This window comes from Sphaerodactylus townsendi, linkage group LG02, assembly GCF_021028975.2.
Source record: "Sphaerodactylus townsendi isolate TG3544 linkage group LG02, MPM_Stown_v2.3, whole genome shotgun sequence".
Classification (NCBI taxonomy): Eukaryota; Metazoa; Chordata; class Lepidosauria; order Squamata; family Sphaerodactylidae; genus Sphaerodactylus; species Sphaerodactylus townsendi.
Genome location: NC_059426.1, coordinates 12,196,554 through 12,218,588, shown reverse-complemented (window position 1 = coordinate 12,218,588; position 22,035 = coordinate 12,196,554). Strand labels below are relative to the sequence as shown.

Below are 22,035 nucleotides of genomic sequence, written 5' to 3'. Positions count from 1 at the left end.
TGTGCACTCCCACACACGCCAGCTGGGTGACCTTGGGCTAGTCACAGCTTCTCGGCGCTCTCTCAGCCCCACCTACCTCACAGGGTGTTTGTTGTGAGGGGGGAAGGGCAAGGAGATTGTCAGCCTCTTTTGAGTCTCCTGCAGGAGAGAAAGGGGGGGATATAAATCCAAACTCTTCTTCTTCCTCTCTCTCTCTCTCTCTTTCTCTCTCTCTCTCTCTCCAGAATCAGGAGTCTGCAACCTTCGGCTCTCCAGATGTTCATGGACTACTAATCCCATCAGCCCCTGCCAGCACGACCAATTGGCCATGCTGGCAGGGCCTGATGGGAATTGTAGTCCATGAACATCTGGAGAGCCACAGGTTGCAGACCCCTGCTCCAGATGGTTTGATAATTTCTTCATTCTGAGGAGAATTTGAAAATGTTACCAGCAGAATTTGTTATGGCTTAGTCCGGAGCCCCAGAAAGGGTGTGATGAAATGTTCCCTTGACCAAATTACCAGCTCTTATAATGAAAATAGACTTCATATTTCTCTTCATACACACACACACATATATATGTAAATAAAATCTGGCATGGTTTAAAATTAAATCGGTGTGTCTTCTTGCAGGCTGCGACACTGAGAGACGCCTTGCTTCATTCTAACACAGAGAAGGTTGCTCCAGCCGGCACTTGTTATAGCTATGAGCAGTGCAGAAGACAGCTTCTGTTAGAACTTGACTCCTCGTTCCATCCCATCTTATCATTTCCATCAGGTAAAATGGATCTTTTCTGTATATAGGATCTGTTCATGACAATGGGTTGTGGCCTATCAGTGGCAATTCCAGGAAATCTCCAACCTCCCACCCAGAGCCTGGTGCAAAAAGTTTACTAGCAGCTGATCAGAAATGTTTATCCCCTCTTTCGTGTTAACGAGACCTCCTACAGCCCAATTCAAAGGGAGGGAGAGTAGAGCTGCAGTCAGGGATGGGGAGCAGCAGTGGCGTAGTGGTTAAGAGCAGTGGCTAAGAGCAGGTGCACTCTGATCTGGAGGAACCAGGTTTGATTCCCAGCTCTGCCGCCTGAGCTGTGGAGGCTTATCTGGGGGATTCAGATTAGCCTGTGCACTCCCACACACGCCAGCTGGGTGACCTTGGGCTAGTCACAGCTCTTCTGAGCTCTCTCAGCCCCACCTACCTCACAGGGTGTTTGTTGTGAGGGGGGAAGGGCAAGGAGATTGTCAGCCCCTTTGAGTCTCCTGCAGGAGAGAAAGGGGGGATATAAATCCAAACTCCTCCTCCTCCTCCTCCTCTTCTTCTTCTTCTTCAAAGAAGCAATCGGTGATGGGCAGTGAGGGAGAAGAACTTCTGCTCTCCTGAGGAGCTTATTGTCAAAAATGACTTACACCACCATTTTTGGTGGTGCAGGTCTGCACCACAAAAAGGGGGTGTTTCTAAAGTCGGCTCCACCCCAGAGAACACCAACTGATTGCCCCGCCCACACCAGCATGGGCTCCTGTGGTAGAGGGCCACAGACAGCAGCTTCTGGGTGCAGCACCCTGCCACTGGCATAATAGCCGTTCTGTCGGTGTATTTGCACCTTATGCCAGTGGAGTGGGCACCCGTGTTGGCACAACCCTGTGCCGCTTCCAAGGCTCCATTCGGCCTCCCTCCCCTTGGACTGCGCTCTTAGTGTCAGATGGTGGAGATCCCTTTGGTCTCAGCCAATTTCAATTTCAATAAGCCTTTACTGGCATATAACATGGTAGTATAAAATACAATTCCAGTTAAAAAGTGAAAAGTAAGACTGGGTTACGACAGTGACTCTTTCAATATGCTAACCTTCTTCACGCAACGTGTGATTGGTGTTTGGAATATGCTGCCACAGGAGGTGGTGATGGCCACTAACCTGGATAGCTTTAAAGGGGGCTTGGACAGATTTATGGAGGAGAAGTCGATTTATGGCTACCAATCTTGATCCTCTTTGATCTGAGATTGCAAATGCCTTAACAGTCCAGGTGCTCGGGAGCAGCAGCAGCAGAAGGCCATTGCTTTCACATCCTGCATGTGAGCTCCCAAAGGCACCTGGTGGGCCACTGCGAGTAGCAGAGTGCTGGACTAGATGGACTCTGGTCTGATCCAGCAGGCTCGTTCTTATGTTCTTAACCTTCACTGAAACTTTTGCTTTTCTTAACCTTCACTGAAACTTTTGAGAGGTTGTTAGCAATGGACTATCAACAACTGCAGAGCTTGGCAAATAAATCTTGTTCGCCATCGAATATGTCAATTCCTTTCATGCAGGGATACCCAGCCTATTATATTACAGCGCTCACAAACCTCATACACAGGAGAGCCTATATGCTGGCTAGATTTAACATCATGCCATCTCCGCTACACAGAGGAAGATTTAAAGGTCTTCCAAGCGACAAAAGGTTTTGTCCCTGAAGCATAGGACAGCTGGCTTCCATCCCACACATTCTCCTGAACTGCTTATTATACCAAGAACTCCGATCCAGTTTGTTATCCCAAGTTATAGACCCCTTGATTGATTATACTGAATCAGATAAAGTAGTCATGCTTTTAAATTGTCAGAATTTTCATTGTTGCCTTATAGTGGCAAAGTTTTTGTCAGAAGTTTGTCTGGTCTCAGCCAAGGCTGGGCTTCCTTGGTGGTCTCTGTCTGAGTATTAACCAGGGCTAAATCTGCTTAGCTTCCGAGATCTGGCTGGATCAAACTAGCCTGGACCATCCAGGTTAGGGCAATTTGTGGGTTAATCCTTGGGAAAAGCCATGAAATAACATATTCAGAGCATGTACAATTTACTATATAAGTAGAATTTGGCATGAAATTTTATTTCTGTCGACTTAACGTCGCTCCGTCTTTTTCAGATACTCCTTTTCATGTACACTTGAAAACGTTGCTTCGGAAAAGTGACATCAGAAATGACCCTTTTGAAACTTCTGCCCTTGGCTTGGAGTTTGAAATGTCTCCATCTAATGGTATGCTGTGCAATCTCTCCATTTCCCCTTGTATGCTGTCGCTTTCCCACGCATGGACGTTCTGAACTGATGAAAATTTATGGGGCACATAACATGTAGATAACAAGCAGCATGTATTATTAAAAGAAAGATTTTGTTTCTGGAGATAGAGTAAAAACTGCAGCTGAAACAAATATCCAAAACTCATCCCACCCCCCTTAGTTTTGCAGAATACCAAGATTTTCAGTGACTGTCAATATTAACGTTAAAAAAGCTGTATTTTTTAACATTAAAATGTTTTATCCTATTCTTGGGCAAATTTCTGGGATGTTCCTGGAGGGGGTGCATTTTTGGATGTATCATCACCAAAATTTCAGGGTATCATCTGGAGACTGTCATTATGGAACCCCCCAAGTTTGGTGCAGTTTGGTTCAGGGGGTCCAAAGTTATTGGACCCTCAAAAGGGTAGCCCCCATCTCCTTAGCAAAGAATTGAGTTTTCTATATTGCTGTCAATGGGGGTTGCAGGCTGGGGGGGGGGGGGGCACATTTCTGAAGGCACAGTCTCAAAACTTTCAGGGTCTCATCAGGAGACTGCCCTGATGATACCCCCCCAGGTTTGGTGCAGCTTGGTTCAGGGGGGCCAAAGTTATGGACCCGCAAAACTGTAGCCCCCATCTCCTATTAGCTTCCATTGGAAACAATGGGGGATGGGGCACCCCCTTTGGGAGTCCATAACTTTGGACTCCTTGAACCAAACCTCACCAAACTTAGGGAGTAGCATAAGGACAGTCTCCTGATGATACGATGAAATTTTGGTGCTGATATGTCGAAAAATGCACCCCCTGCAGGCACCAATGTCTTGGTGCAAAATAAATTGGTCATAGTAGAGTGGCTGCCCATGGGGGGGGGGGGGGGGGGGCATCCAACTCAGGTTTTGCCCAGGGCTACAGTTTGCCTTGTTACGCCCCTGAGTGCATGACAGAATTCATAAACATTCTTACCAATCCCATGCAGTTGCCAGAATCTAAACATGCAACTTCCTTAGCCAACGGCCCTTTGAAATAGAACAGCTGTGGAATCCTTTTTAGAAACTGGCACCAATGGGACTTGCCTAACCTCTTCTATCTGGCAGAGGGCCCAGGAAGCAGAACTGAACAGAGGAGACCACAAGGTCCAGAAGAGGGTGCTGTCAGCAAGAAATGACTGTAGCAGCTTAATTGGCACCCAGTTCATATATAGGGGAAGATGTTATCCTTAAGTATCTAGGTCCCAGAACATGAAGGGCTGTAAACAACTTAAGCCGAGCCTTAAAGCCTACAGGCAACCACGGAAGATTTCCGAATCAAATGTTTTCTGTTCACAGCCACTCACCCCCATTAAAAGAATGGCAGCTGTAATCTTCATGGGTTGGAGCTTCCAATTCGTCTCCTGGGACAGCTCTGCATATAGTATGTTGCAGTTGTCCAGCCCAGAAATTTGCAGTCGTACGAGTGTGGCCCTACCCCCGAGCTTATAAAAGCAAAGGCCCCAGCACGGAGCCTTCCAGTTGCTTCTCCTCCCCAGAGGGGAGGGCAGAAGGGACTGCCAGCTACCGGCTCGGAGCCGGCAGCCGGAAGGGAGCAGGGCTGGGGGGTGGGGCTGGGGGTGGGCCCCGCCTCAGGTGTAGCGGGAGGGGGTCGCCCAGAGAATGGATGTCTATCCATGCCACACATACTTTACTGCAGGGGTGTTGAACATGCCGTCTGGGAGGTGGAACTGGCCCCTTGAGAAGGCTGATCAGGCCCATGAGCCAGCTGAGGCATCCCCCCCCCCCGCCCCGCTTCTGATCTGGAACAGAGCTGGTTCTCAGAGCTGATAAGCCCTCTCAAGGAGTTCTGATCTGGACTGGCAAGCTTGCTGGAGGCCATTCCTCCTCCCAAGGCCCGACCCAACCAAGTCACATTTATGTTATATCCAGCCCTCCTAACAAATGAGTTCCGACACCCCTGCGTTAGTGGGTTTGTATTTCTGGTTGCAGGTAGCTTGAGGCTTCACAAAACCTGTTCTTAGCCTCCTCGTGTATTTATTTTTAACAGGAAAGAAACAGTAATAAAAGAACGCTTCTTTTCTTGCAGAACGTCGCCAGTACCAGGCTTCTGCGCAGCAGTGGAGCTGTGGCCACCAGTCCGGTTCCAACCATCGGCTTTTGTGCGAAATGCCTGTGCCGCTACCAGAAGGAAGAAAGAAAAGACATTTAAGCGAGACAGCAATTGGTGAGCTTTTCCCCCTAAATAATAAAAGGAATAAAGGGGAGGTAATACAAAACACTATTCATACTGGATTGAGCCAACTTTCATTTGCCTGCCCCACCATCCAACCTACTTTATCTGCCCTTGTCTTCAGAGTTTCCTCATTCCCTTTCTCTGGGAAAACTCTGCATGGTACCTATTGCCAAGCTGGGCCCAGTTGCGGAGTGGGACACCCAGCTTGATGTAGTGGTTAAGAGCGATGGACTCTAAATCTGGAGAACCAGGTTTGATTCTCCACTCCTTCACATGCAGCCTGCTGGGTGAGCTTGGTCCAATCACAGTGCTCTCAGAACTCTGGGCGTTTTCCCACTTACATCGCCTACGCTTTGCTGTGTGCTTCTCTCAGCGCGCGTCATTCCAGGCGTGCGCCCCGGCTTCCCCGCGACCCTGTGCTCTGTGCAGGGTCATCAAAAGGCGCTGTTGCAAAGGGCTCCTGGAGTGACGCGCGCTGAGGGGACACGACAGCAGCAGCGTCGGGGCGGCTACGTTGTCACCGCCCCTGTAGTGGGGAGGCGCGGGGGACCCCGTGCTACTTGCGCGCAGCAAAAGGTAAGTGGGAAAACGCCCTCTCTTAGCCCCTCCTATCTCACAAGGTGTCTGTTGTGGGGAGAGGAAGGAAAGGCAAAGCCACTTTGAGCCCCCTTAAAGATAGAGAATAGCGGGGTATAAAACCAACACTTTCTCCTCTTCAAGGTCTTGGACGAGGCACCTCGATTTCCCCAATACCCCCTTCCCCGTTATTTCCCGGTTTCCTTTTCCTGGCAGCCCCCATGTCCTCCCCTTTCCCTGCCTCCTTTTCTCCTTCCCTCCCTCACCTGTATCTAGAATACTACTCACTGTGTGGTGTGGTGGGAATGGGAGGGTAGAACTTCGTACCCCAATCTTCTCTCCAAGGAGACCCTGCTTGTCATCCTCACAGATGTATTCTTAGTTCTCCTTGGGCTGCGTCAGAAGGGCGCCACCCCGCAATCTTAATTCCCAGGCAGGAATTATGGACAAAGATGGTTTTTGAGATACCCCAGTCTGAAGCCATATAGGTCTTTAAAGGACAAAACCAGCATTTTGAATTGGGCTTGAGCAAACACCCGTAGCCAGTGTTTGCTGTAGTATTGAAGACTCGCTTCCAGCAGCTGTCCTTGACCAATTGTCTGGCCTCAGCATTCTGCATCAGCTGCAGCTTCTGAATACTCTTCAAAGGCAGCCCCAAGTAGAGTTCATTTCAAAATTCCAGTCTAGATGTCACAAAGGCTAGATCCCTATGGCTAGATCTGACTAACCCAGGGATAGATGCAGTTGGTACACCAACTGAAGCTGGGCAAAAGCATTCCAGACCACCGCAGCTCCCTGGTTTCCTAAGGTGACCGCTCTGCTGATTAGCACTTCCTAACTGTAAACCTGGCCTTTCAAGGAGCGTACAACCCCACACAAAACAGAAGAAACCTGATGTCCTTTGTCTGCCTTTCTAGTAACTCAGAGAACTTCTGTCTTGTCACAGTTAGAAGAAGAAGAAGAAGAAGAAGAAGAAGAGTTTGGATTTATATCCCCCCTTTCTCTCCTGCAGGAGTCTCAAGGGGGCTTACAATCTCCTTGCCCTTCCCCCCTCACAACAAACACCCTGTGAGGTAGGTGGGGCTGAGAGAGCTCCGAAAAGCTGTGACTAGCCCAAGGTCACCCAGCTGGCGTGTGTGGGAGTGCACAGGCTAATCTGAATTCCCCAGATATGCCTCCACAGCTCAGGCGGCAGAGCGGGGAATCAAACCCGGTTCCTCCAGATTAGATACACGAGCTCTTAACCTCCTACGCCACTGCTGCTCCATATAAAGTCTCAGCTTGTTCACCAATTCATTACTGCCTCCAAGCACAATACTGACTTAGTATCAGACAAAGCGAATAACGAAAACATCAACCCTGAAAAGTTTTGTTTGGCTCCAAGGTGCTACAATACTCTGCTACTATACTCTGCTACTACAAACATGGCTGCCCACTTGAAACGGATGATCCCAGTGTTCCAGCCAAATATGTATGACATAATAGTTTGCAAGACCTGAAAATCATTCCATTTTCATTTATTTGTATAGTTATTTATACTGTGTTTTTCTCCCCGACGGGGACCCAAAGCTATTTACATTATTATTATTCTCTTCTACGTTTTATGCTCACAACAGCAATGTTGTGAGAGAGTGGCTGATTCAAGGTCACCAAGCAAACTTCCATGACAGGGCTCAAACCTGGGTCTCTCAGATCCTCTCATCCATGTGTTTTAACATATATTATTGTACTGGTTGCTTAAAATGTTATTTACCAATATAAAAAGTCTTCCTCCCTCCCTCCCTTCCTCCCTCCCTCCCTCCCTCTCTCTCTCTCCTTCCCTCCCTCCCTTTCTCCCTCCCTCCCTCCCTTCCTCTCTCCCTCTCTCCCTTCCTTCCTTCCTTCCTCTCTCCCTCCCTCCCTTCCTTCCTCTCTCCCTCCTTCTCTCCCTCCCTTCCTCTCTCTCTCTCCCTCCCTCCCTCCCTTCCTCCCTCCCCCCTCCCTCCCTCCCTCCCTCCCTCCCTTCCTTCCTCTCTCTCTCTCTCCCTCCCTCCCTCCCTCCCTCTCTCTCCCTCTCTCTCTCTAGTGGCAGGAGAGAACAACAACAGATTTGAAGCCTTTTCCTTCCAACAAGAAGAACAGGAACCCCATAACCATTTTCCAGGAGCTGCCAATGGCAACCTGTCTAGAGCTAGTGACAATGCATCATCACAGGTATGCTACAGGGGTCAGTGCTATCAGTCACAGACCAGGAAAGGGATTTGGACGTCTTAGTTGATAGTTCCATGGGAATGTCAACTCAATGCATGGCAGCTGTGAAAAAGGCAAACTCTATGCTGGGGATAATTAGGAAAGGAATTGAGAATAAAACTGCAAAGATTGTCATGCCCTTATATAAAGCCATGGTGCGACTGCACTTGGAGTGCTGTGTTCAGTTCACCATGGTCGCCCACATCTCAAAAAAGGATGCTCGAAAGAGATAGAAAAAGTGCAGAGAAGGGCAACGAGGAGATTGAGGGATTGGAGCACCTTCCTTATGAGGAGAGGCTGCAGCGTTTGGGACTCTTTAGTTTGGAGAGGAGACGTCTGAGGGGGGATATGATTGAAGTCTATAAAATTATGCATGGGATTGAAAATGTTGACAGAGAGAAATTTTTCTCTCTTTCTCACAATACTAGAACCAGGGGGCATCCATTGAAAATGCTGGGGGGAAGAATTAGGACTAATAAAAGGAAACACTTCTTCACGCAATATGCGATTGGTATTTGGAATATGCTGCCACAGGAGGTGGTGATGGCCACTCACCTGGATAGCTTTAAAAGGGGCTTGGACAGATTTATGGAAAAGAAGTCGATTTATGGCTACCAATCTTGATCCTCTTTGATCTGAGATTGCAAATGCCTTAACAGTCCAGGTGCTCGGGAGCAACAGCCGCAGAAGGCCATTGCTTTCACCTCCTGCATGTGAGCTCCCAAAGGCATCTGGTGGGCCACTGCGAGTAGCAGAGAGCTGGACTAGATGGACTCTGGTCTGATCCAGCTGGCTTGTTCTTATGTTCTTATGTTCTTAATGCACCAGGGGATTGGCAGTGAGGTGGCGCAAAGCGTGGTCTCAAGGCCCACAGCTAAGCCAGTTTGCTAACTCTGGCACATGGGGGCCGAACATTCTGCCCCTTCAGCCTGGCTTCCCCCTCCACCCCTTATGCGCAAGCTTTGTCCATGACTACACTGTTTCCCCCGAATAGACTTTAGTAAGAGTCTGCATGCAATCTGCATAGAATTGTACTTTAAGATGGGTTTCCTAGGTCTCTGACAACCCCAGCATTGCCTTTGACCAGTTTTGTGTTTTTCCCAGTACTGCCAGGAGGAGTTGTATCAGTGTTTAAAATACACAGTGGCTGCAGCAGAAATGATACAAGTTTGTTTTCCCTCGGCCCTTCGTCTAAACCAGTGATGGCGAACCTTTTTGAGACCGAATGCTCAAATTGCAACCCAAACCCCACTTATTTATCGCAAAGTGCCAACCCAGCAATTTAAATTTTAGTTTAGAAAAAAACGGTTGGCTCCTTCCACCCTACCTGCTCGAGCAGGGGTCAGCCTGCTCTAGCCTCCAACAAGTCCCGTGCGCACCACTCCGTGCCTCTCTAGCATCTCTGTCTCCTCTGCACCCTCCTCCCTCGGGCAGCAGCCACCTGGAGCACAGGCACCAGGCCCGCCAGCTGAGTCCTCCTTCCTCACCGCAGTGCGTGCATGTCGTGCTCAGTAGCCCAGGCCAGCCTAGATGCGTGTGTGTTGGGGGGGGGGGTGATTTTCCACCCCCCACATTACAAACTCTGTGTGCACGTGCCCACAGAGAGGGCTCCGAGTGCCACCTCTGGCACCCGTGCCATAGGTTCGCCATCACTGGTCTAAACCTCGGAGTATAAGCACGAAAATGCTTCAACGTGGGGCCCCGCTGCTGTTCAAAATGCTTCCGCCACAAGAAAGGCCATCAAAAAAATCCACATTCAGTTTTGCTACTGTACTGTGCAATATTTATTTTCCTTAAATGGATGAGATCACATCTGAATGAAAAAGATAATTTTCCTTAAAAACAGCCATAGCCCCCTGTGTGTATAAAACTGACCTTTTATCTGCATGGATGAAACATCCAGACAATGTCTAGACGCTTAAACAAAAAATTCTTCAGAACAAGGACTAAGTGATAGATGTGTTTACGTTTGTCAGAATCCTACCAGGATTTGGGATGTTATTGGGTTGACGGTATGGACAAAGAGTCTGTGTCAAGAATGCATTTGGCATAGGTGGCAGCCTGCGTTAGTGTATTAGGGTGATATCTAACAGCAAATTCAGGAAAGAATAAGGACTTTTGATTTCTGAGCCCTTCCAGATGAGAAATGCAAAGACACTATTTAGAGCCAGAAACTCCTTGTCTTGCCTTCTAGTAACTATAGTTGACTTTGTCTTTTATAATTCCCAGGCGTGATTTGTTTATCTCATTCCACTTTCTTTTCTTCCTTTTTTTTTTTTTTTTGCTGTTAAAGCTATCCTTATAGTTCCAATATTTCTTTTGTTACACTTCTAGTCAAGTATTGGCTTCAGTTGGCTTCAATACTTGACGGTTTGACTATTTGATTGATCCCTTGACCCAGGGGTGTTTTTGGCAGGGCAAAATGACTAAGCCTATCTATGAATGGTTCTGGTGCTAAGCAGCCAAGGTAGTTTAAATCAGTAAGGTTAGTGCAAATGAGGAAGACTGTTCGCCCTAAAAAGATGTTTTTAAAATCTGAGTTTATTGTAATACAGCTGCTAGTGTGTGTTGCGTCAGCTGCACTGGCTTCCAGTAGAGTTCCGGATCATCTTCAAGGTGTTGGTGTTGACCTTTAAGGCCTTGCGCGGCCTGGGACCATTGTATCTTCGAGACCGCATCACCCCATATGTCCCTGTGCGGCCTCTTCGATCAGTTGAGGCCAACCTACTAGTGGTCCCTGGCCCCTCGGTGATCTTGACTGGCCTCATTACACGGTGCCAGGGCCTTCACGGCTCTGGCCCTGGCCTGGTGGAACGCTCTCCCTCCAGCTGTCCAGGCCCTGCGGGACCTTGGTGAGTTCCGCAGGGCCTGTAAGACGGAGCTGTTCCGCCGGGCCTTTGGAGGAACCGGCCGCTGATGGTGCCCCCCCCCCCTTTTGGCCCCTTACATCTGGGCCGTTTGTCACCTAATAGGACTCGCCTTCCCTCCCTCTTGGGGAGAGGACTTTGAAAATGGAGCTGTTGGATGCCACTTATATATATTTATACCTGTATTTATTATATTTATTATACTTAGCTTTTATTGCTTTTATCGCTGCTTTTAAAGGTTTTTAACTATCTTATGATTGTATCATGCTTACGTGTTGTGCACCGCTCGGAGCCCCTCGGGGATAGGGCGGTATAAAAGCCTAAATAAATAAATAAATAGTTTTGTTCTAAGGAGAAGGCAAGCTTCTGCCATAAGTCGTGGCGTTGTGAAAAAGCACAGATTTTTTGAGAAATGGTCCAAAGTGTTACATTCTCTTTTGGTTCGATTCTCTGTAACACGTTTTCCCTTCTCCCGAACGCACCACGCTTCAGATCAGAGAATCTCAATGGTTTCTGACGCCTCTGAAAGTGTGACTTTCCCCCCTCGCTTTGCAGGGAAAGTGAAGGGTGACTGCATGCAAATGGCTTGCATTGGGTTTTCTCTCTGTTCCCTGCCTTCCCCTGCCCAACTGACAGCAGTTCCTCCCACTGTTCAGGACAGCCATTCAGAACTATCAGAAGAGCTTTCTTTTTTAATCACTTTAACACCATTGCTGCAGGAATAGACAAGTGGAATCTACGTGAAATTTATATGATCTAGCAAAATCATGTTAGACCCAAGACAGCACACACATACACCTCCACACAAGGCTGCAGAGAGCAACCTCCCTGGATGGGAGGTTGCACGAAGAGAACGAGGAAGTGAAATGGCATATCATCTTGACTGGGGATACTTCGCAGCAGAAGAATCCAGCTTAAACAAAAAAAGTGGGGAAAGCTTACTGCAAAGCTTTGAGATGAAGCAAAAATGGTGATAATAGCAGCATTAAAAACAGTTTAAAAGGGTCACATTTTAGGAAACAATCTAGTAACTGATGTTAAAGCTTCACAGAAAAAGAACACGTAGATAATTCTTAAAAAGAGATTTATTATATTGTACTGTAACTAAAGCAGCTTATTGATTTGCACAGCTGCCTTGAACCACAAGGAAAGGCAGGAGATAAATGTTTTAACAAATAACAAATGAACAAATTTATTTCACCATTTAAAAAGCTGGTTTATTGGCTAGTTTTGTGACAATCGAATATCCTTTTCACCGTCTTCATGCCACGAGCTCAGGAAATCTCCACTCATTTTTAAATAGCTCAATGCAAGGCGGAGGCTGAGAAGTGAGAGCTCCTACGACATCGATAACTTCGTGATCCCGATGTCGCTGGTTGCGCCATCGAAACTGGAGAAGTTGCAGTATAAAGAGATTCTCACTCCGAGGTACTTTTTGTGCGGTTGTTTAATTCCCATTCTCTGGACTAATTGTGTTGTGCAAGGAACACATTCACTTTTAAAGTAAAGGTGAGCAGGGCAAGGCAAGGGAAGGAACATCATAAAGCCTTTCCCAACTCTGGAAAAAAGCCCCATATGCTTTGATGACTGCCACTCCAGTGGTCTCAGTGTTGTTGTTAAGGGGGAGGTATATGTGACAGCCCGAAGGAACTGTGTTTGGTCATCCCTCCTTTTGGGGAAGGCCCCCAAAGACATCATCTACCAACTCATCCAGTTAAATCACAAGTACACCTGCATCCAAGCAAAATGCTGTCTCACTAGAAACCCGAGAGAAGATCATGTTCCCTTTAGGCCCTTTAGTTCCCTTTAGCTCCCAAAGGCACCTGGTGGGCCACTGCGAGTAGCAGAGAGCTGGACTAGATGGACTCTGGTCTGATCCAGCTGGCTTGTTCTTATGTTCTTAGGCCCACAGCTCTGAATTACACAGGTTTGGAATATGCTGGCACAGGAGGTGGTGATGGCCACTAACCTGGATAGCTTTAAAAGGGGCTTGGACAGATTTATGAAGAAGTCGATCTCTGGCTACCAATCTTGATCCTCTTTGATCTGAGAGTGCAAATTCCTTAGCAGACCAGGTGCTCGGGAGCAGCAGCAGCAGAAGGCCATTGCTTTCATATCCTGCTTGCGAGCTCTCAAAGGCATCTGGTGGGCCACTGCGAGTAGCACAGTGCTGGACTAGATGGACTCTGGTCTGATCCAGCAGGCTCTTTCTCATGGTCAGCCACAAAAGTGGCTTTAATTAATTCATTTGCTGAAGAGGGGCATTGGTTGAGGGAAATTGTTTTTCGTACTGTGAAAGGAACATGAGTTTTGTTCAGATCCTCTTCACCAAGGACGCTTTTCTCACCAACAGCTGGAGAACAGTTAGTTTTGTGCCTTTGGGAAGTCTCCATGAAGGTGAAGAAAAGGTAGGCTGTATTCCCAGCCCCCCGTCAGATGGATTGTAATATTGCTTCTGCTTTGTCGTCAGTTTGTGCTTTAATGATGATTGCGGGCTGTCAAGTCACAACCAACTCATGCTGATCCCATGACCATGAGGCAGGGGTAGAGCAAGGGGGAACTGAGCCTGGAGACACGCACCCCTTGCGCCCCTGCCGTGGCGCTGCCCACCCCCACCCTGCCTCGCAACGCACATGCCCTGCACCAGCACGCACCCAGGGCTTTGTACCCCCTGCCGCCCTGTGGGCGCTACGCCACTGCCGTGGGGTTTCCAAGGCAAGTGTTGAGGAGAGGTGGTTGACCATTGTCTACCTCTGCATTGCAACTGTTATCTTCCTCGGTGGTCTCCCACCAAAGTACTAACCCCAGCTGACATTGTTTAGCTTTCAGTCTTTGACAAAGTCAGGCCAGTTTGAGCTACTCAGCCTGTTAATAAAGTACCTTAGCATGAGAAATGTGATTGTTTAGAGGATGTTTCTGTATTATAACTTCCAAGCATACGTACATTATAAGTACTGTGTATGGAGTGTTGTGTGGTTTCCGGGCTGTATGACTGTGTTCTGTAGCATTTTCTCCTGACGTTTCGCCTGCATCTGTGGCTGGCATCTTCAGAGGATCCTCTGAAGATGCCAGCCACAGATGCAGGCAAAACGCCAGGAGAAAGTTATTATTATTATTTATTTGATTTGGTATACCGCTCTACCCCCAAAGGGCTCTGAGTGGCGTACAACAAGCATAAAACAAGTACTGTATATACTCGTGTATAAGTCGACCCGCATATAAGTCGAGGCACCTAATTTTACCACAAAAAACTGGGAAAACTTATTGACTCGTGTATAAGTCAAGGGTGGGAAATGCAGCAACTACTGGTAAATTTCAAAAATAAAAATAGATACCAATAAAATTACATTAATTGAGACATCAGTAGGTTAAATGTTTTTGAATATTTATTTCAAAGAGAAACAGTAAACCATCTCTGTAAGTGGAAAAGAGGGTCAACAAGAACTATATGGTACCAACAATAACTTTAAAAGTACAAAAACCTTCGTTTTGTAAGGAAGGGTTTTAAACAATGGATCTTACAATAAAAACTGGAATGAACATGCCTGTTCACTGTGACTCAAAACAACCCTGCTTTTTAAAAGAATAGTTTGTTATTTTTAGTGTACATATTTTTTAAATTGCACATGGCAGGTGTCATTTTGGAAGGAACATTCACACAACCTGTCAGGAGAGGATTGTTTATGTTAGCAGTACCAACATTTCAGAGTATCTTTAGGAGACCCTCCTGATGATACCACCCAGGTTTGGTGAAGTTTGGTTCAACGGGTCCAAAGTTATGGACCCTCAAAATGTAGCTCCATCTACTATTAGCTCCCATTGGAAACAACAGGGGATGGGGCACCCACTTTGGGGGTCCAAAGTTATGGAACCAAACTGAACCAAACTTTACCAAATTTGGCTGGTATCATGAAATTTTGGTGCCGCTAGCTTAAAAATTGTGCCCCCTGGCGGCCGAAAAAGTAAAAACCCTAAAATATTTTTTAAAATACACCTGACTCGTGTATAAGTCGAGGGAGGCTTTTTCAGCACAAAAAAATGTGCTGAAAAACTCGACTTATACATGAGTATATACGGTAACATAATCAAATAATACATTAAAATCCATTAAAATTCACTAAAAACCCAGTAGCAGCAGTACCCCATATATAATTATGATTTGTTATTTGACTGCTTCCGGTCCTACTCCCGAGAGGGGACCAACAGATTGTCGGTGATGACATAACCAGATGGGGGCATCAAGAAATGGGGGCATCAAAATGCTACTAGAACACAGTCAAACAGGGCGGAAGCCACACAACACTCCAGTGATTCCGGCCATGAAAGCCTTTGACGGTACTGTGTATGTTGTCCTAATATTAATGTTATATCATGTATGCATATGACACCTACCGGTAAGTGATTTTTTTTAAACTGCTTTTTCAGTCTTAGTAATGTTTGCCCCCAAACTAACAAATTTTGTGAATAGACCAATGAAAGAATTCCAAGATAAATGTAAAGCGTATTATTTATATTATTCTTAAAAATGGGGAGTCAAAAAGGAGGTTCATGAAAGGATATATATATATATATATATATATATATATATATATATATATATATATATATATATATATATATATATATATATATATATATATATATATATATATATATATATATATATATATATACACACACACATACACATACACATACACATACACATATATACATACATATACACACACACACACACACACACACACACACACACATATATATATATATAAATTGTTGTTAATCCTCTGGATAAGACATTTTGAAAGGGGGTCTGAAAACATTTGAACATATTACAAACAAATTATAATAATAAATATGATTTTTTAAAAAAATTGGGAACAATATCTTTAGAGGTGTATGATAATGATTAATATCACTTTTATTACCTATTTTATCGTGTTATAATCCATCATATAGAACTGTTTAATGTCATCAGCTATATCAGATATTGTATAAGTTATTTTATTTTATTATTTATTTTTATTATTTTTGTTAGATTATTGCTATAATTACTATTCCATGTTATATTATACTTTATAGTTTTTAACTTCACCATCGTGGTTAAGAGAGGTGGATTCTAATCTGGAGAACCATCTTTGATTCTCTGCTCTTCCACATGAGTGACCTTGCTGGGTGACCTTGGGCCAGTCACAGTTCTCTCAAAGCTCTCTCAGCCCCACCTACCTCACAAGATGTCTGCTGTGGGGAGAGGAAGGGAAAGGGGTTTGTAAGCCGCTTTGAGCCTCCTTGCGGTTGAGAAAAGCAGAGTATCAATCCAAATACTTCTTCTTTATTGATTATCTGATTATGGTTTGTAATATCATAGTTACACTTTTTCCTAGTTTTTGTTATAATTGTAGTTGTTGCTTCAGTTTTCTTTTCAGTTTTACTTCCCTGTTTATCTTATTAAAAACAATTAAAAAATAACCGCGCTTCCCCTAAAAACGTAGGTGGAAGATCTGTCTGACGAAGCCTATTCTTCACGGCATGCAAAGTACGAAGAGAAGGAGAGGGCTCGGTGGTCGCTCTGGGAACAGTGCCAGTGGCCCAAAAGAAACAGGCAGGTGGCATTTCAGATTGGCATAACTGTCAGGTGTTGTTTTGTTCCTTCAAGGACAAATATTCAGGTCCTCTGAACTGTGAGCTGCTTGGCCTACCACTTTGCCAGTGCAAACTCTCAGGGAACATTCCTTCAGTTTATTTTGCCAGGGGTACCTTTGGTATCATTAACTGTTATCGCAGTTGGCTGAAGATCTGGGCCTCCTGCTGTGGTGCAACCCAGTTGGAGCAATCCTTGCCAGAATACCCTCCTCCACAAATGCTTTCCGTTTTATGTTCTCACAGAAATACAGAGACTTGCTTTCCGTTCTTTGATGGGAACTTTCAGTATTTGGTTTCTCTTTCAGACTCGTAAAAATCCTAATTCATCCTCTTAAAACAGAGGAAGCGTCTTACTTTCCATCCAATGTCTGGTTTGGAAGAGACAAGAGGCTCTATTTTGTTTCGTTCTAGAACATACAGCAGAAATTCCGAGGGATACGATACATCGCTGAAGCACGACAACTCTGATCTTGCGTACCATTTTGGCGAAAATACCGCTGATACTTCAGAATCCGACAGTTCTGTCTACTGGAGCGTACCACGTTCATTAGAACAAAGCCAAGAAGTAAGGGTGGAAATATATTTTTTGCAATAGAGACGTTTATGGGAACAGCTGAGGTTCCTCTTGTCACTAGCAAAACAAATAATTTCATTTAAATTCTTGTCTGGCTCTTTTCCGTTGAGTTCTACAGCGTGGGGTTGTAAGCATATCGTTTTCCCATGAAAGTTAATATTTACTGTTAAGTGTTACTGTTTACAGTTCAAGAGCTGGTGCAGTCTAATCTGGAGAACCAAGCTTGACTCCCCACTCTGCCACTTGAGCTGTGGAGGCTTATCTGGTGAACCAGATTAGCTTGCGCACTGCAACACATTCCAGCTGGGTGACCTTGGGCTAGTCACAGTTTTTTGGAGCTCTCTGAGCTCCACCTACCTCACAGGGTGTTTGTTCGGGGAGTGGGGGGGGGGAGAAATTGTAAGCCCCTTTGAGTCTCCTTACAGGAGAGAAAGGGGGGATATAAGTGCAAACTTTTATTCTTCATTAAGTTCTGTCACCTCAGAAAGGAGAGGAGCTAGTCAAATGTCATGGCTATTTTGCAACTTGAAAAGATATGGGGCACTTCGCTGCAGGCCTGATGAGGATCAGGGCCTGACAGCATTTTTAAGTGACTTTAAAATGGCTGTGGCGGCCATGAGGATATCGTGATATCTAGTTTGGCCCTAAAGAATGCACTGCATTTGGCTCCACCACTTAAGTGCTACAGCAGATTCCGCTTAGAGTGGATGGTTTCAGAGTGAGCAATTGATGATTTCCTGATGGGGACTGTCGAACTGGAACTGGGAGATTCCCACCACCATTTTGTTTGCCGGCACACTGTCACCTTCCCAAGCAGACACTGTGTTTCTTTTGGTGCTTGAGCCAAAAAGATAAGTTGCCAGCCCCTGATTTGCTCTGATTTCACTGCAAGTGTGAACGGGTTAAGGAAGAGAAAGGTCTTTCCAAAACCCTGAGCCCTTTCTGTGAAGATGCCTGGTGCAAAGTGCCCTACCACTGGTCTCTAGAACCTCTCCAGCAAGGAAGGGAAATCCACAGCAGGAAAATAGTGCAGGGGAAGCCACAGGCCCTGCACTCATGACATTTCAAGGAACCTACACAGCCATTTCTCTGTTGTCCTTAAAAGGCCTTTGAGCATATGGAAGCAAAGGGGGTCTAGCAGAGCCCCTGAGCAGCTGTGGGAATTTCAGCCACAGCCTTCCCCACCCAGCTCCATCTGTTCAAACTTTTTCCAAGTACTGATCTCTGCTCTGCTGTGAAGTTCACTGGGTGACCTTGGGCTCGTCCCCCTCTCTCAGCCCAATCTCGCAGGGCTGTTGTGAGGATGAAATAGAGGGGACAAGAACTGTGAGCCTCTTTAGAGAAAGGGTGGATAGGAATGTGACCGTTAAACTATGTTCTATTGTTAAGCCCCACTGCAAGCTGTTCTCCTCCCAATGACATTTGACAACCTTTTTCAGCAATAGTGAGTGACAGCCATTTCCTACCTGTTAAATAGCTTAAGTGTCTCTCTTTTGTTCCCTTCAGTCTGATTCGTGGGAATGTCGCATTTTTCCGCTCAAGGAAAAAGAAGCAGAAGCGTTAATAGGCCAGGAGCAGCTGCCAGCACAACTAGAAAGTTTAGCTGCGCCTCCCTGCAGTGGCTCGGACTGTGCTTCGCCCGCTGCCTTCTGTTTGCCAAACCACGAGGCAGTCCACAAGAAGAGGTCTGCCGAAGAGCTGGCGGATTGCAACCAAGTTGTCTCGGGAATCGGCGGCACGAGGAAGCAGAGGTGACAGAAAAGGAAGCGGCCAATGAAGGAGCCCGTTTGGGTGAAGGATGCGCAAGGTAAAATATTTTTATGCTCACACGAGCAGTAGCAGTTTGACTCGTAATACGGATATTTACTCGTAATGCAGATATTTACTGCAGGTATGTTTTGTCTTTATTTTCGACAGGTGGAATGAGATCACAAAGGCAATTTCTTTCATCCTGAGCTCCAAGGAAAAAAAACTTCCCCGTCTGGAAATCTAACTTCCCGTGCTTCAGAAAGGGATGATCTTAAAACGACATCATCCACGTACTGCAGCATCTTAAACTAGTTGTGTCAGATATTCAAACACATGTACAGGGTAACGGAATATGCTTTTTAAACCTAGCAAAGCAACAATTTCAACTAGTCTCAGAAAAGCTACCTGGCGCTGTGGCAGGGGTGTTCGTAGGCCTTTTAACCCGGTGAGGAATCAGTCTCTGCATATTTGAAACGTGCTGTAGTTATTGAGTTCTCCCACTCAGGGAAACCTAAACATTTCACACGACGACGCAGGAAATCGATTTAAATGTTCATTGTTCTTTTTTTCACAATGGAAAGGACCGGGAAATCCAAATCCTACGCTGCTGGGGCCACTCTCTGAAAATATATTTTAAATTTAAAATATTTTGATCGCTCACCTTCAACTACAAGTTATTGAGGGAGCCTCAACTTATTTAAAATCCTTTTTCCCCCAAGCACTGCACAGACGTAAAACTGTGCACTTGGTTACAGCTGAGCGGCGTGAGTACCTGGCAGTACATAACATAGAAGTAAAAGTGTAGCAAGTCAACATTACAGACAAAGCAATTTCCTAAATGTAAAGAAAACCAAGTTATTGACGTACTCCAGATTCCTGGAATGTTATTTGCATCCTCTAGAGACAGTGTAGACGATGGCGCCCAAATTGTGGCACAAGATTGCAATCCATTCTCAGTGATGCCCATTCAAAATAGCCCCCCACTGCTGCAAAGGGGGTGGCTCTTCTGTGAGGCACAGTTGAAGGCACTTAAGAAAGCATCATTGCTTTTCTGCGGCATCATGCCCAGAAGTCAGATATACTGGGTTGACAACCCAATTTGTGTGACCCTCCCCATAAGCAAGGGAGGCGCACTGAACGTTGGGGAAACGTTCCGTTGCATTTCAGCACTACAGCCTATGTTAGATTGTAGTTTACTGCAAATGTTGGTTTTAACTTCTTCCTCTTTTCTTTTCTTTTTTTTAATTTACTTGTCCAGCGAATTGCACTTGAATCTTGCCTCTATCTGATGCGGTCATTTTCAATGCCAAAGTTTTACAATTAAAAAGAAATATTTCTTTTTATTCGAGGTGGCTGGCGTGAGGTTCCTTACTGCAAGTTGAGCTGTGTCACATGGTGCTTGTTAGGAGCACCAGTTGCGTATCTGAATTTTTGGAAATCAGAGTGCTGTTGGCACAGTGTATGTACATAACACACAGAGGAGTCTGAGATATGAGGTCTGCAAGCTATCCTATGGGGGATGGGGATTAAAAAGCCCGTGGCTCGTAGCCGCGACAATAGCTTCTTCCTGGGAGTAGCATAAGACAATAGCAGTAGCTGGGAGGGGGAGAGTCAGTGGCGTACCGCTAATGGGGACATGGGGTATCCCATGTCCCCGGGCACATGCTGTTTTGTCACGTGGGGGGTGCCTTGTGCGCCTGGGGGGGCCATGTGACAAAACGGCGTGTATCCGAGCTGCACACTGCCGGACCCCGCCCCCTTCCCGACCTCCCTACAGGCTGGCTCCTGCCCTCCCAAGGCCCTGGGGAGGGCAGAAGCCGGCCTGCAGGGAGGCTGGGAGGGCAGGACACCACAGCACTTGTCTGACCCACCCCCGAGCCCCGCCCTCCCACAACCTCCCTGCTGTAAGTGGGGTGCAGGGAGCCAGGCCGGGGGGGGGGGGCAGGGAGGCGGTCATGCCCCCGAGCGCCATTTAGGCCCAGTACGTCACTGGGGAGAGTTCTCACCTTTTGACTGATGTATTGATCTGTGGGTTTCTCCCCCCCCTCCGGTGGCTGTTGCTTCACGTGGCTCAGATTGGTCAGTGATGCCTGCTGAGGAAGTGAGGAGCCCACAGCTCAGTGGAAGAGCCTCTGCTTGGCCTGCAGCAGGGCCCAGGTCCAATCCCCGGCACCTCCAGATAAAAGCATCAGGCAGGAAGGGATGCGAAAGACCTCCGCCTGAGACCCTGGAGAGCAGCAGCCAGTCTGAGCAGACAAGACTGATCTAGGGGCGATTCTGCACATGAGTAAAATAGGTTCGACCCAGTTCCCTGAGAAGGGTACTGGCCTAGGTGGAAGCCATTGTTGTTCCCCACTGCAACCAGCTTGATCCCAGCTCAGAGGGCGGAATCATCCTGGGCCTCTTCGCCGCTCCGTTCCGATTGGCTGCTGTTCTACGGCCATGTTCCGTCTATTCCCACACATGTTATAAAAAAAACTACCTCAGGAATGGAGGGACGAAGGTGGTGTTTTTTGATTGGCCAGCTGCACGCATGCCCGAAACACTCAGCTGTGATTGGCTGAATGGGGGACTCCTGGCACCAGAGGTTCCGCACTTTACTGGAATCGAACTGAGTTCGAGCGTGGTTCCCTGAAAAAGTAGTAGTTCCCAACTGGAGTCGGAAATTGGACCGTTACTGAGCGGTAATGGTACAAAACCACGCTTCGATCCCAGTGGTTGTAAAGCGCGAGCAATTTAGGTCGAACGTGCAGCTTCGAACTTGGAGTCGATAGCAAGTGCAGAATCGACCTAGGTGAACCAACGGTGTGGAGGGGCTGTGGCTCAGTGGTAGAAGCTCCGTTTGGCCTACGGAAGGTCCCAGGTTCAATTCCTGGCATCTCCAGTTAAAAGCATCAGGCAGGAACTGACGTGAAAGACCTCTGGAGAGGAGGCAACTCGTCTGAGCAGACAGTATTGGCCTTGAGGGACCAAGTGTTTCATTCCGTATAAGGCAACTCCGTACGTGAGTGTCTTGAAATGGTTTTGAAAGATGACACAGGAAGCAGCTTGCGCTGTGCTTGCAGCCTGTATTCCTGCTTCATCTCCCTACAGCCTGACGAAACATCTGTAGTCCCTACACCCTTGTCTTCCACACACTTTAGTTTAAAACCATTGAATCTGTTTCGACTGAGGCTG

The 22,035-nt window shown here is 46.6% G+C and overlaps 1 protein-coding gene across 1 annotated transcript in view; it reads left to right on the top strand.

The window, feature by feature from the left end:
• Positions 1-20,201, top strand: part of KANSL1L (KAT8 regulatory NSL complex subunit 1 like) — a 55,632-nt gene extending 35,431 nt beyond the window's left edge. The window contains exons 7-16 of the mRNA XM_048485119.1: positions 611-755; positions 2,868-2,978; positions 5,074-5,211; positions 7,862-7,989; positions 12,196-12,320; positions 13,246-13,300; positions 16,385-16,494; positions 16,947-17,100; positions 18,616-18,916; positions 19,027-20,201. Of these exons, the coding sequence (XP_048341076.1) occupies positions 611-755; positions 2,868-2,978; positions 5,074-5,211; positions 7,862-7,989; positions 12,196-12,320; positions 13,246-13,300; positions 16,385-16,494; positions 16,947-17,100; positions 18,616-18,864 (1,215 nt within the window). The 3' untranslated portion in view covers positions 18,865-18,916; positions 19,027-20,201. The remainder of the gene's footprint in view (positions 1-610; positions 756-2,867; positions 2,979-5,073; positions 5,212-7,861; positions 7,990-12,195; positions 12,321-13,245; positions 13,301-16,384; positions 16,495-16,946; positions 17,101-18,615; positions 18,917-19,026) is intronic.
• Positions 20,202-22,035: the final 1,834 nt, after the last annotated feature.